Source organism: Phocoena phocoena, chromosome 16 (assembly GCF_963924675.1).
Source record: "Phocoena phocoena chromosome 16, mPhoPho1.1, whole genome shotgun sequence".
In the NCBI taxonomy this organism is placed as follows: domain Eukaryota; kingdom Metazoa; phylum Chordata; class Mammalia; order Artiodactyla; family Phocoenidae; genus Phocoena; species Phocoena phocoena.
The window spans coordinates 33,991,611-34,005,099 of NC_089234.1; the positions used below are offsets into that span (position 1 = coordinate 33,991,611).

The 13,489-nt window shown below is 37.4% G+C and overlaps 1 protein-coding gene across 1 annotated transcript in view; it reads right to left on the reverse strand.

Annotated features, from left to right (window-relative positions):
* Window positions 1-7,130: 7,130 nt before the first annotated feature.
* The window catches only part of KIF11 (kinesin family member 11), a 49,064-nt gene continuing 42,705 nt past the window's right edge, over window positions 7,131-13,489 (reverse strand). The window contains exons 19-22 of the mRNA XM_065894317.1: window positions 12,282-12,504; window positions 10,908-11,059; window positions 9,897-10,013; window positions 7,131-7,874 (exon numbers count right to left, since the gene is read on the reverse strand). Coding sequence (XP_065750389.1) covers window positions 7,743-7,874; window positions 9,897-10,013; window positions 10,908-11,059; window positions 12,282-12,504 — 624 coding nt within the window. The 3' untranslated portion in view covers window positions 7,131-7,742. The remainder of the gene's footprint in view (window positions 7,875-9,896; window positions 10,014-10,907; window positions 11,060-12,281; window positions 12,505-13,489) is intronic.

The following is a 13,489-nucleotide window of genomic DNA, read 5'->3' on the forward strand; positions in this document are numbered from 1 at the left end:
CTAAACAGATTCAATGTAGATGAAATAGCCTTCTGCTGGAAGAAGATGCCAGCTAGGACTTTCATAACTAGAGAGGAGAAGTCAATGCCTGGCTTCAAAGCTTCAAAAGACAGGCTGATTCTCTTGTTTAGGGCTAATGCAGCTGGTGAAGACATGAAGCCAATGCTCATTTACTATTCCAAAATCCCTAGGGCTTTTAAGAATTATGCTAAATCTATCGTGCCTGTGCTCTACAAATGAAGCAAAGGCTGGATGACAGCGTGTCCTTTTACAACATGATTTACTAAATATTTTAAGCCTACTGTTTGAGAGGTTTGAGAGAATTGACTTCAATTTTGGGCCTCTCACTGCTGAGGCCTCTCACGTTGCAGAGCACAGGCTCCGGACGTGCAGGCTCAGCGGCCATGGCTCACGGGCCCAGCCGCTCTGCGGCATGTGGGATCCTCCTGGACCGGGGCACGAACCCATGTCGCTTGCATCGGCAGGCGGACTCAACCACTGCGCCACCAGGGAAGCCCTTGAGTTCAATTTTGAAAGAAGTACTTCTGTGGGTAAAATGCTATCAAACAGCATTGCATGCTACAGAGAACTAGTTCCTGAAAGAGTCAATAGATGTGGCAAACTTCACTGTTGTCTTATTTTAAGAAATTGCGACAGCCACCCCAGCCTTCAGCAAAGACCACCCTGAACAGTCAGCATCCACCAACATTCAGGTGATACCCTCCACCGGCAAAAAGATTATGACTCTCTGAAGGCCCAGATAATGATTAGCATTTTTTGGCAATAAAGTATTTAAAAATTAAGATTGTACATTATTATTATTATTATATTTATTTATTTTTTGGCTGCATTGGGTCTTTGTTGCTGCACGCGGGCTATCTCTAGTTGCAGCGAGCGGGGGCCACTCTTCACTGCGGTGCGGGGCCTTCTCATTTGCAGTGGCTTCTTTTGTTGCGAAGCATGAGCTATAGGCGCGCGGGCTTCAGTAGTTGCAGAATGCAGGCTCTAGGGCATGTGGGCTTCAGTAGTTGTGGCACACGGGCTTAGCTGCTCCACGGCATGTGGGATCTTCCTGGATCAGGGATCAAACCCATGTCCCCTGCACTGGCAGGCAGATTCTTAACCACTGCGCCACCAGGGAAATCCCTATTATTTTAGACATATGCTATTACACACTTAACCGATTACAGTCTATAGTGTAAACATAACTTTTATATGCACTGGGAAACCAAAATATTTGTGTGACTTGCTTTATTATGTTCACTTTGTTGTGGCGGTCTGGAACTGATTCCACAGGCTTTCCAAGGTATGCCTGTATCATGCAAACACTAAGAAAGAGAAAGCTGGAGTTGTAAATCAACTATACCTCAATTTTAAAATTAATTAATTTTTTAAAAAGGAAATTAAAAATAAAGAGAAATCTGGTGTATCTACATTAATATAACAGTTAACATTAGAATAAGGAATGTCACAAAGGATAAAAAGGGACACTACTGATAAAGGGGTCGATTCATCAAGAACTATAACAATTCTAAGGATGTATGTACGTCACAACACAGGTGCTAGAAATGGAAAGAACTGAAAGGAGAAATTTAAAAATTCACAGTTGTAGTTAGAGACTTCAATTTTTTTTTTTTTTTTGCCACACCGCACGGCTTGTGGGATCTTAGTTCCCCAACCAGGGATCAAACGCGGGCCCTCGGCAATGGAAGTATGGAGTCTTAACCAGCGGATTGCCAAGGAATTCTCAAGACTTCAACATTTTAATTAATAGAACAACTACACAGAAAAATCAGTAAGGTTACAGAAGACCTGACCACCTTATCAATCAACTTGGTCTGACATTTACAGAAAAATCCATCCAATGATAAAATATATTCTTTTCGTTTAATATTTTACTTAGACTTTACTTATCAAAGTCTAATATTAATTAGAACCTTTACTACCTCCCAGATAATCAAAGAATCTTTGTATCCTTTAGCTCTTCTTAACCTTCTTCCATCTTTTCTTTGTTTTTAATATTTTTTTATTTTGGCTGCTCTGGGTCTTAGTTGAGGCACACACGATCTTCGTTGTGGCATACAGATTTCTTAGTTGTGGTATGCAGGCTTCTTAGTTGAGGCATGTGAACTCTTAGTTGCAGCATGCATACGGGATATAGTTCCCCAACCAGGGATCAAACCCCAGCCCCCTGCATTGGGAGCATGGAGTCTTACCCACTGGACCACCAGGGAAGTCCCATCCTTCTTCCATTTTATGTGCTATCCTTGAGGGTTTTAACTCCATATATATTTTAGACCTTATAGAACATTGTTATTGTTTTATAGTGATTATTTACCTTTCTGATGCATTTATATTTTCCATTGTTCTTTATTCTTTCCTGCATCTCTGAGATGCCATTTGGTATCATTTTCTTTTCGCTTAAAGAACACTCTTTAGTGTTTCCTTTTAGTGCCAGTTTGGTGATGACAAAAATCAATTTTCATTTCTTAGACACATAAGATGCTTTTAATGAACCATCATTCCTGAAAAATATTTTCATTAGGTATAGAGTTCTGTGATAGCAATCAGTTATTTTGTTTCAGCAGTTTAATTCTCTCTATTGTTTTTAGTTTCTTATTTCATTTAATCTTTTAGCAGTTTGCCTATGGTGTACCTAGGTGTGATTTTGCATTTATCTTGCTCAGGAATTATAGGGCTTCAGTCCCATTCGTTTCCCTTATGAGGCACTAATTATATGGATGTTAGATCTCTTCACCACATCCTGTTTCTTTCATATTTCTCATCCTTTTGTCTTGCTGTGCTTCAGTGTAACAATTTTCTTCTAACCTATCATCCACTTTTTGAAACTCCTTTTAACTGTCTATCCAGCATCTAAACCCATCCCCTGTATTCATAATTTATTGTATTTTTCAGTTCTAGAATTTCCATCTGATTCTTTTTTTTTTAATTTTAAGAGATCCTGTTTGGGAATTCCACATTTTGTTTGGGAATTACATAAAATTAAACATTTAAAGAATTTTGGTAATTCCCTGGTGGTCCAGTGGTTAAGGCTCGGTGCTTTCACTGCCATGGCCTGGGCTCAATCCCTGGTCGGGGAACTAAGATCCTGCAAGCTGCATGGTGTGGCCAAAAATAAATAAATAAAAGATCTTGTTTGGCAACTCAATTAGCTGTAATTTCTGTAATTTGTTTCTGTTGTCTTTTCTGTGGGTTTTTGGTCTGTCTCTTGGTATACTAGGTTATTTTTTAAAATTAATTAATTAATTTATGGCTGCATTGGGTCTTCGTTGCTGCGCACGCTTTCTCTAGTTGCAGTGAGTGGAAGCTACTCTTCGTCGCAGTGCGTGGGCTTCTCATTGTGGTGGCTTCTCTTGTTGCAGAGCACGGGCTCTAGGTGCTTGGGCTTCAGTAGTTGTGGCACATGGGCTTAGCTGCTCCACAGCATGTGGAATATTCCCGGAGCGGGGATCGAACGCGTGTCCCCTGCATTGGCAGAATTCTTAACCACTGTGCCACCAGGGAAGTCCCTAAAATAAATCATTTTAAAGTACATAATTCCGTGGCACTTTGTATATTCATAACGTTGTACAACCACCACATCTATCTAGTTCCAACTCATTTCCAACATCCCAAAAGAGAACTTGATATTCATTAAGCAGTCATTTCCTTTCCCTCAACTCAAAACAGCCTTGGCAACCACCAATCTGTTTCTATGAATTTACCTATTCTGGATATTTCATAGAAATGTAAACATACAATATATGAATTTCTACATCTGACTTTTTTCACACAGCATTATATTTTCAAGATTTATCCACACAGTAGCATGTATCAGTGCTTCATTCTTTTCTATGGCTGAGTAATAATCCATTATATGTATATAACGTATTTATCCATTCATATGTTGATGGACACTTGGATTGTTTATACCATTTAGCTCACAGTGCTAACATGAACATTTGTGTGGATAATTTTTTTCTTTTCTCTTGGGTAGATACCTAGGAGTAGAGTTGCTGGGTGAAATGGTGATTCTACATTTAACTTGTTTATGAACCACCAAACTTTTTAACCAGTGGCTGAACCACTTTACATTCCCACAGGCAATATATGAGGGTTCCCATTGAACAGCTTCACCGCGACTTGTCATTTTCTGTTTTTACTATAGCTATCCTTGTGGATGTAAAGTGATATCTCATTGTGGTTTTGATTTGCATTTTCCTGAAGACTACACTTGCTGCTTTCAAGATTCTGTCTTCAGTTTTAACAGTTTGTCTTGTGATCTCTTTGAGTTTATCCTGTTTGGATTTATTGAGCATCTTGGATGTGTAGATTTGAGTGTTTTAACAAATCTGAGAAGTTTTCAGCCATTATTTTGTCAAGTACTGTCTGCCTCTTTCTCTCTCTCCTATTCTTTTGGTACTCTTTTTGTAAATATTGGTGTGCTTCATTGTGCTCCACGTGTCTCTTAAGTTCTACTTTTTCCTTCATTCTTTTCCCTTTTTGCTTCTTCAATTGGACAATTTCAATTGACCTAGCTTCAAGTTCACTGGCTTTCTACTGCCTGATCATATCTATATTGGAAGCCTCTAGTTATTTTTTTCATTTATCTTACTTTTCAGCTCCAACTTTGTATGGTTCCTTTTTATGGTTTCTTCACGGATATCCTCTATTTGTTGAGACATTTTCCTACTGGATTCCTTTAGCTCTTTCAGCATATATGAGACAGTTGATTTAAAGTCCAAAGTTTGTGCTCCCTCGGGGATGGTTTATGTTCATTTCTTCTGTGAATGAGCCATACTTTCTTCGCATAATTCCTAGTTTTTGTTGAAAATGAACATTTGAATATTGTAATAGGGTAACTTTGGAAATCAGATTCTTCATGCTTCGGGGTTTGTTTTTGTTCCTTGCTGTGGGCTGTAGCAATTTATTTAGTGACTTTTCTAAACTATTCTTTTGTAAAGTCTCAATTCTTTGACTTACGTAGTCTCTAAAGACTTTTTTGCTTGTGTTCAGCTAGTGTGTTGACAGATTTTCTTGAATGCTAGTAGCCAAAAAATAAATATATAAAACAAGAATTAAAAGAAAAAAAAAAAATCCTCCCAGTCTTTGTAGGTTGGTTGTGTTGGAGCACTCCTTTAAGTGCTTAGCTAGGTCATTTTAAATCAGCTTAGCCTTCACTTCCTGCTTGTCCTGAGCCTAGAGTTCAGCCAGCAGTGAACACTTAGGTCTTCTCAGGTCTTTTCTAACCATGCAGCTTGGCCTAACTGATGGCTTTCTCAGCTCCCTAGTAAACACTGTTGTTTTTGAGTAGCCTAACTTCCCTAGGAAATTCTCTCCCAGTTTTTCCTCTCAGGCTTTAGGCACTCCTTTATTTACCTCAACTGTAATCCTTTGCCAAAGGTGGCAGCAGGTTGTTCATTTGCCTTACAATATTTCTGAGAAATACCTGCCATTTTTCCACCCTGAGTTCTGAGTTACATGAAACAAAGGAAAGTGCCTTGCTTCAGTCCTTCAGGTTGGCTTAGACAGGTTTCAACAAACAACTTTCTGAGATTAAGATCTCCTCTGCTCCTTCATGACCAGGGAACAGGGTCTCACTCTTTGAGAACGATGGGCTTCTGCATGTCTTCAAGACCACCACAGAGCTGGGAAGGGGAATGTAACAAGGGCAAGTAAAACACCAAAAAGCTTTCCTAGTTTTTAAGTTACTTTGTTCTTGATTCAACATTTGCTTCCAAGTTCTGACAAAATTGTTTCTGAATGTTTCTGCCTCTGAGGAGGAATGGGTCCTTGAAGCTACCTACTCTGTTTTTGCTGAGGGTTATTTTTTGAGTCCTTGACATTGTATATTAAAATTTACAGGGCTTCCCTGGTGGCGTGGTGGTTGGGAGTCCACCTGCCAATGCAAGGGGCGTGGGTCCATGCCCCGGACCGGAAGGATCCCATGTGCCACGGAGCGGCTGGGCCCGTGAGCCATGGCCGCTGGGCCTGCACGTCCAGAGGCTGTGCTCAGCAACGGGGGAGGCCACGACAGTGAGAGGCCCGCGTACAACAACAACAACAAAAATTTACAGAGCTAATTTAAGGCTCTGGATGTTAAAATTCTCCAGATTTATTTTTGCTTCTGTCAGGCCGTTCAACCAGTTGCATTAGCATTCCTAGATAACTTTAAAACTTAGGGAATGAGATGACTTAAAGCTGGACTTCAGGCCCTGTGAGGCCCAATCTGTTTTTCATTAATCTTACACTAAATCATAGCCCCTTCAAGTGCAACTGAAAGCCGGGATGTTTACCAAGGCCCTTCTTCCTTGCTGGTACTTCGGTAGAAGTTTATTTTAGGAATTTTAATACAACTGGCTTAACTCTGTAAACATACCCATTGTCAAATAAGAAATAATGAGACAAATAAGTTAATGTAGAAACCAAATTTATTAATCATGGATTTAATGAGGGTAGCTTATATTTTTAGATATTATCCATAGCTTATGTTGACATCTGATTTTGCAGAGAAATTATATGATCATTTTCATTAAGATAATTAGTACTCTGCAAGGCAAACTTAGTTCCCTGAAGTAGCAGATTTTCCAACTCTCCAACAGGGTTTGGTTTTACTTAGCTATCAGAATCAAATCTGAATTTATACACTTAAACTTGATGTGTGTAAAAAATTTATTCTTCACATATATTCCTTCTAAGTGCTCTGGTTCTTCATGCTGAAACATCCCAACTTCCAGAAATTTGGCTGCCAGATCAAAATTGTCAGGGCCCTTCTAATAAGGGTTAAGATTTCAAGAGCGAAAAATATATACACACATATTTTATTATATACAAAGAATAACAAAAAGTTTTACCAGGTAAACAAAAGAATATAAATGATAGTCATAATTAATAGCTTCAAAAAGCACTTAAACACTTTGACCTTTTGCACAAGATACAGGCTTCAAAATAGGGTCACATAGCCATTAATCAGAACTCCAGGTAGTTCTCTCATAATAGCAATCTATATTCTGGAGAAGATGGCTTTTTATGAACTCTGTGGGGACTAATGTGTTAGGCCTCATAAAGGAATGAAATGCTTTCATATCTAGGGGGAAACAAATTAAAATATTGAAGGAAGGGATACTTCTAGGGTTGTGTTTATTGTTGACAGCAGTTTTAGAGATAACCACAGCAAAGTGTAAAAGATTTCTAGGTAAAATTCTGGCTATCCCATAATAATAATGGATACCATTTTGTAGCTCTACAAATGGTTTGGTGACAAAAAAAGGGAGAAAGTTTGCTGAGAAGGCAGAATGAAACAGTCTAGGGAAGGAGGTAAGCAAATATAAACATAATTAAATCATACAAAGAAAAGAAAGGATATGGTCCTTCCTAAAACCATGCGCTGGTGATATTTACCTATATAAGTTCAAGCCTAAAAGAACACTGCAGCTTCTATATATCTGCTATTTAGTAATATACTAGAAAAATATTTTTCATTTGTTATGAAAGAGCTATTTTATATCAAAAGCTAGAAATACATATTTACTCAATGCAAATCCCAAATGAAACCCAACTTAATATACAGTAAACTACAGCAATGACAGAAAACATGGGTAGATAATAAATTCAACTAAATTTACAGTACTGCCTTGATATTTTCTACTCATTTTTAATCTATACACAAGGCTCAAGTTCTGGGGTTACACGTTTTATTTTTCATTTTTCTTAGAAAGTAAAATTACCAGTCCTCAAGTTAACTAAAAATTGTTCTGGGCTCGTAGAGGTAATCTGCTCTTCGTAACAGATTGCTCTATAGTTTCTTCTACTTTAGACCTCTCCAGCGGATTAATGCCTCTGTTTTCTTTATCTTTTCCATGTGATTTTTTATGCTGTGGATTTAAGGGGGAAAATTAAGTCAATATAAAGTAACATCTGATACATGTTAATCATATTCTATTTTCAAAGTTCTCTGGTTTATAGGCAAGAAATTAGGTGTGGAAAACTTCAGAAAACACTCAGCACAAATTTGAGCCAACAATTTGGCAAGTAGAAATGAATGCTTTCTTCATTTTATCACCAAGAGGGGGATGAAAGAAATATTAATTTTCTGTATGATTTTCCAAGGAATAATTACACATTTTACTGTAGGGCAATGGTTCTCAGTAGGGAGATTTTGCACCCCAGGGGACATTTGGTACTGTCTGGAGACATTTTTGGTTGTTACAACTAGGTGGTTGCTACTGGCTTCTAGTGGACAAAAGCCAGGGAAGCTGCTAAACGTAATACATAGGACAGGTCACCACAACAAAGAATTATCCAGCTCAAAATGTCAATAGTGTGGCTGCTAGAAATCTTGCTCTCGGGAAACAAAGATTTGTTATTGTACAAAAATGGTAATTCTGGGAATTCTCTGGTGGTCCAGTGGTGAGGAGTCCGTGCTGTCACTGTTGAGGGCCTGGGTTCAATCCCTGGTCAGGGAACTAAGATCCTACAAGAGGTGCAGTGTGGGTGAAAAAAAAAAAAAAAAAGGCAATTCTATTTTAAGCACAGAATCTGATATACAGGGTACCTCAAGGCACTTTTTATTTAAGTTGTATCTTATCTTTTAAAAAACTTATTTCATATTTCTCATTTGGAAATATTTCATTGGAATCCTTGTACTTGCCCTTAGAGAGGCTTTAAGTAAACTGACGACTTTCATTGTAGACCCACTCATCAATTCTTAGACAAATCATAAACCAACTTTAAAGTTTTTAACCCAGAAAATTTCCCCATATCAGACTGCTATCAGAGTAAAAATAATTTCTGGACTTCAGCTAAAGGTCTAAAATCCAATCCCAAGTCTTTTCTGGTACTATAGGAACTTCTTTGCCATAGCCGAACCACTAAGCCTGGCCTTCAAAACATCATAAACTTTAATAACGAAAGGATTTCCAAACAGGGATTAAGTAGTCACTGAGGTTCCCTTCTCTTAACTTTCCCCCTTTTCTTAACTTTATAAGATAGAAGAGAGGGTCAATAAATAGAAAGAAATATATCTAGAGTTTTCTAATAGTAAAGAATGAAGCAAAAGGTAGGAAGACTTTGGAGATAAAACTGCCTTGATGCAGACAGAGAGGAATTTAATAAAATCTGAACTAGAAGTTTTAACAGCTTAAATCAGGGATGGAGAATCTTTAGATCTTGGTGGAAAGACCTGCAGGTCTATTAAAGACAGGTACAAGCATATACATATCAGAAGCAGTGCTTCAACTATAAAATGTAGACATCAATGTCCTATGTAAGTAAGGAAATCCTTACCTCACAGACTGTCTAGGCTCATGACTTCAAATTAGTGGGAAAGATGTAGATAGTTTACAGTGCCATACTCCCAACAGTGATGAAAAGGTGATAGGAGAGGGCATGGGATTTAAACACACAAGATCAAGGCAGGAGGCTACGTGGGGGAATAGTGAATAGGAGAAAAGCCTCAAGTTGGAGAATCAGTCATTTAACAGAGAGGCATTCAGTCTCTCAATCTTTTAAACTTCTTAGCCTTCAAAGTCTGATCATAGACAGAGACAGGCTCCAGGACTTCCATGTCAAAGGTGGAGGGAAGAGAAAAATGACTGTTTTTAGTATCATTCTGAGTATGTAGGAAGCAGAAAAGGGATAAATATAACAGCAGAATATTACCAGCTAAGGATGGCATTAAGTCATATTTTGCCTTTATTTATCCTACCAAAAACCCCTAATCGATTATCATACTTGTGTAAATAATTTAAATCAGAAAAGTTAACAAGCCATCCCAAAGGAATGACTGAAATATTTTTTCTATTCCACCCACCAAGAGTAATGCCTTTATACTGAATAGCAAATGACTGACTTACATCAGATGTGGAAAGGTTATCTGATAGGATATAATCAGGTACCTGGAAAAACGGAACCCCACAACTTGATGAACAATCCAAACTAGTGTCTACAGATGGCTCTTGACTTAGAGGTTCTTCAACAGTGTGCACCAGAACTGCCTTTTCTTCATCCAAGTCCTAAAATAAGAAGCTGATGAGTGATTAAGTCCCAGGGCTTAAAAACCTTCACACAAGTAAAGGCAGTTTTCTTCTTTGAAAATAACACAATGTCCATTACATAAAAGTTAAACCTCAACAAAATCAGTAGGAAGTCTACAAAGTAATGAAAATAATTCCTATTATGTTTTCATATAGAGAAGTACCTATAATAAAATGTTAAATATGGTAATCTCAGAATAAAGAGATTACAGTTTATTTTTTACCTTCTTTGTTACTCTCCAATTTCCCAACTTTTCTATAATCACTATAGTTAAGGGCACAAATTGTGGAGGTAGGTTCTAATTCCAGCTCCATCCTTGTGACTTAGGACAAGGTAATTCTTAGTTTCCTCACCTTTTAAAATGGGGATAGTACTAGCATTCACCTTATAGAGTTATTGAGACAATTGAGTAAATATATATGTAAAGTGTTTAGAACAGTGTCGGGCACATAATCAGCATAACATAAACATTGTCTATTATAATTATCTCTAAGTCTAATCATAAAAAATGGCCCAATTAAAAGAAACAGGCTTAGCAGTCAACTATCCTTAATGAGACAGGGTAGGACTGAAGGGCAAAGAATAAAATTCTTCTCGTGAAGATGATGACATCAAGAGTTTATGGGAGGGACTTCCCTGGTGGTGCAGTGATAAGACTCCACACTCCCAATGCAGGGGGCCCGGGTTCGACCCCTCGTCAGGGAACTAGATCCCACACGCATGCCGCATCTAGGGAGCCCACGAGCCGCAACTAAGGAGGCTGCCTGCCGCAGCTAAGACCTGGCACAACCTAAATAAATAAATTAATTTTTTTTTTTTTTAAAGAGTTCATGGGAGAGTTCTAAAATTATGATGCCTAAAATAAATTTTACCTGACTGGTCTCTTCTTTGTTGTTTTCTGAACAGTTTAGCATCATTAACAGCTCAGGCTGTTTCCTTTTCAACTGATCAAGGAGCTGTTCACGTGGCTGGGTTCTCACCAGTGCTGATGGGTATAAATAATTTTTCCTCTGTGGTGTCATACCTTTAGTAGACATAATATAAGTGGTAAAAATTGAAGTGTGGGATATGAGTAAGGTATTTTCTTTAATGCTAGAACTTATACCTCCCAATAAGTCTTTGTCTTCCAAAAACAGAACCATTGCCACATATGAGAATCAGTCTTGCTATCTGTCAGGCATATGTTGCTTAAAATATTTCCTAACTTGACAACTGATCTTAAATAGACTCAACCATTTTCAAGATTCCACCTACACCAAAACATGAAATTTTCCATCTCTGAGCACGTATAGATGTATTGTGGGCTCTAAAACGATTCAGAGTGCTCTGAGGAATGGCAGCATGATCAGTTTGACAGGGATAATCATTTCACTAAATTTGGTGGTAGCTAAATATTAACCAGTTACATTTCTTTATAGTAACTCATGCTCTCATAATTTACACAGGCACTTGCCTTTTCACTTAATATTTATATTCCTAATTTCATTGAAAAGTGGACAATAAATATCAAGAGTCTTGGGGAAAAAAAACTGACATCCTTTAGTGCCATCCTCTTTTATAATTGCTAAAAAAAAAAAAAAAGCTTTGAAGTGTAATTTACACACCACAAAATTCACTCAGTGATTTTTACTAAACTTACAGGGTGTGCAACCCCTACCACAATCTAATGAATAACTCAATTATTCATCCTGTGTGAAACAGTTTGTTACACCTTCTTTCATGAAGGCATCCCTGAATCATTATAGCCTACACTGATCCTTGCCATCTCTGACCTCCCAAAACGGTAATTCCTAAATGCCAATCTAACAGTCATGACAAAATGAGAAGTACACATAAGAAAATGCGCAATGTGGTAAGCTCTGCATTAAACTAGATTTATTTAATTACATTCCTCCACTATTTTTGGTATTAAAATGTCCTTTTATAAACAGTGCTAGATAGATGGTTGTTTTTCTTTTTATTTGCTTTTAAAATGTGCTCTCTTAACCAAAGCCAGTTCCTGAATGTTTGTAAACTTTTACTGAATTATGATGCCCAAGTGTTTGGGCGTATATGTCATATGCATCATTTAATGCTTGATCAAAGCTATTTTGGGGTTCTAATTTTTCCATATTTGAGTTGATCAGAGTGAGATGGCAAATTCCTATCAGGCAATGGCAGGACCTTGTTTTTCTGAACATCTAGCACTGTATACAGTTGAATTCAACTTCAAAAAATTTAACAATTCCATTTCCCTTTTAAAGTACCTGTTGGGATATCCAGTTTCAGATCCTGCTGCAGAAAGCAATTAAGCTTAGTCAAACCAATTTTTACGGTTTTATTAAGTTCTTGACTTTGTGTCATTAATTCTTCTTCATCAATAGTTATCTGACCAAGAAGAATGTTATGCTGGTTCTCATTAGCTGCTTTATGTCCAATTAATTTTTCAGTAATCTCTGAACTTGAAGCCTCACAATCTTGTTGTACAACCTGTAAATGATGCAAATGAGACTTCATTATTAAAATCAAAGTTGTCAGTGCTTTATGCAATATTTAACTTCTCCTTACCTTGAAATTTTCCATAATAAAAGTTTTAGAAACTGCAAAAGTAGAAATAATAATAATAACCCCTTTATATTCACTCCCCAGCCTCAACATTTATTACTACATGGGATATAGATCAAACAAGATTGGCCACTTACTCCTGCTCTGCACCAGGATTATTTTGAAGCAAACCTTATATCATTTCATCCATTTACTTCAGCATACTTCTCTAAGAGTTAAGAGCTTCTTAAGACCACTCTCACTTCTAAAAAATTTAACATTGATTTCTTTATATCAAATGTCTAGTCAGTGTTCAAATTTCACCAATTGTCTGTTTTTCAGACTTGTTTTGTTTGAATCAGAATTCATCATTATATTTGGCTGATATGTCTTAATTGACTATATAATTTATCATCCAAACTGAGATATTCTCAGAGTAAAAAGGGCCATTAATAGTAATAACCCCAGTGCAATAGATATAAACAAGGACTATCCCAGGAAAACCGGGGCTTAAGGCCCTCTAGTCTTAACTCCTTCTTGATATAAGTTATCCTTCCTCATACTTTTCTCCTTGAAAAAAATTTTCATTGAAGAAACCAGGTCTTTGTGCTCTACTGAATATCTCAATTTCTGGATTTTGTCAATTGCATCTCTAAGCTGTTATTTTCACATGTTCATCTGTCCTCTGTATTTTCTACAAATTAGTTAGATCTAAAGGCTAAATAAGGTTTTAACTTTTGGGCAAGAATATTTCATAGGTGGTACTGAAAGCACATAATGCCTGGTCGTGTCTCTCACATTAGGATTAATCAGTGTGGGGAACCCCCTGGTGGTCCAGTGGTTATAGGACTCCACGCTTTCACTACCGAGGCCCTGGGTTCAATCCCTGGTCGGGGAAATAAAATCCCAAAAAAGAAGACTAATCTGTGTG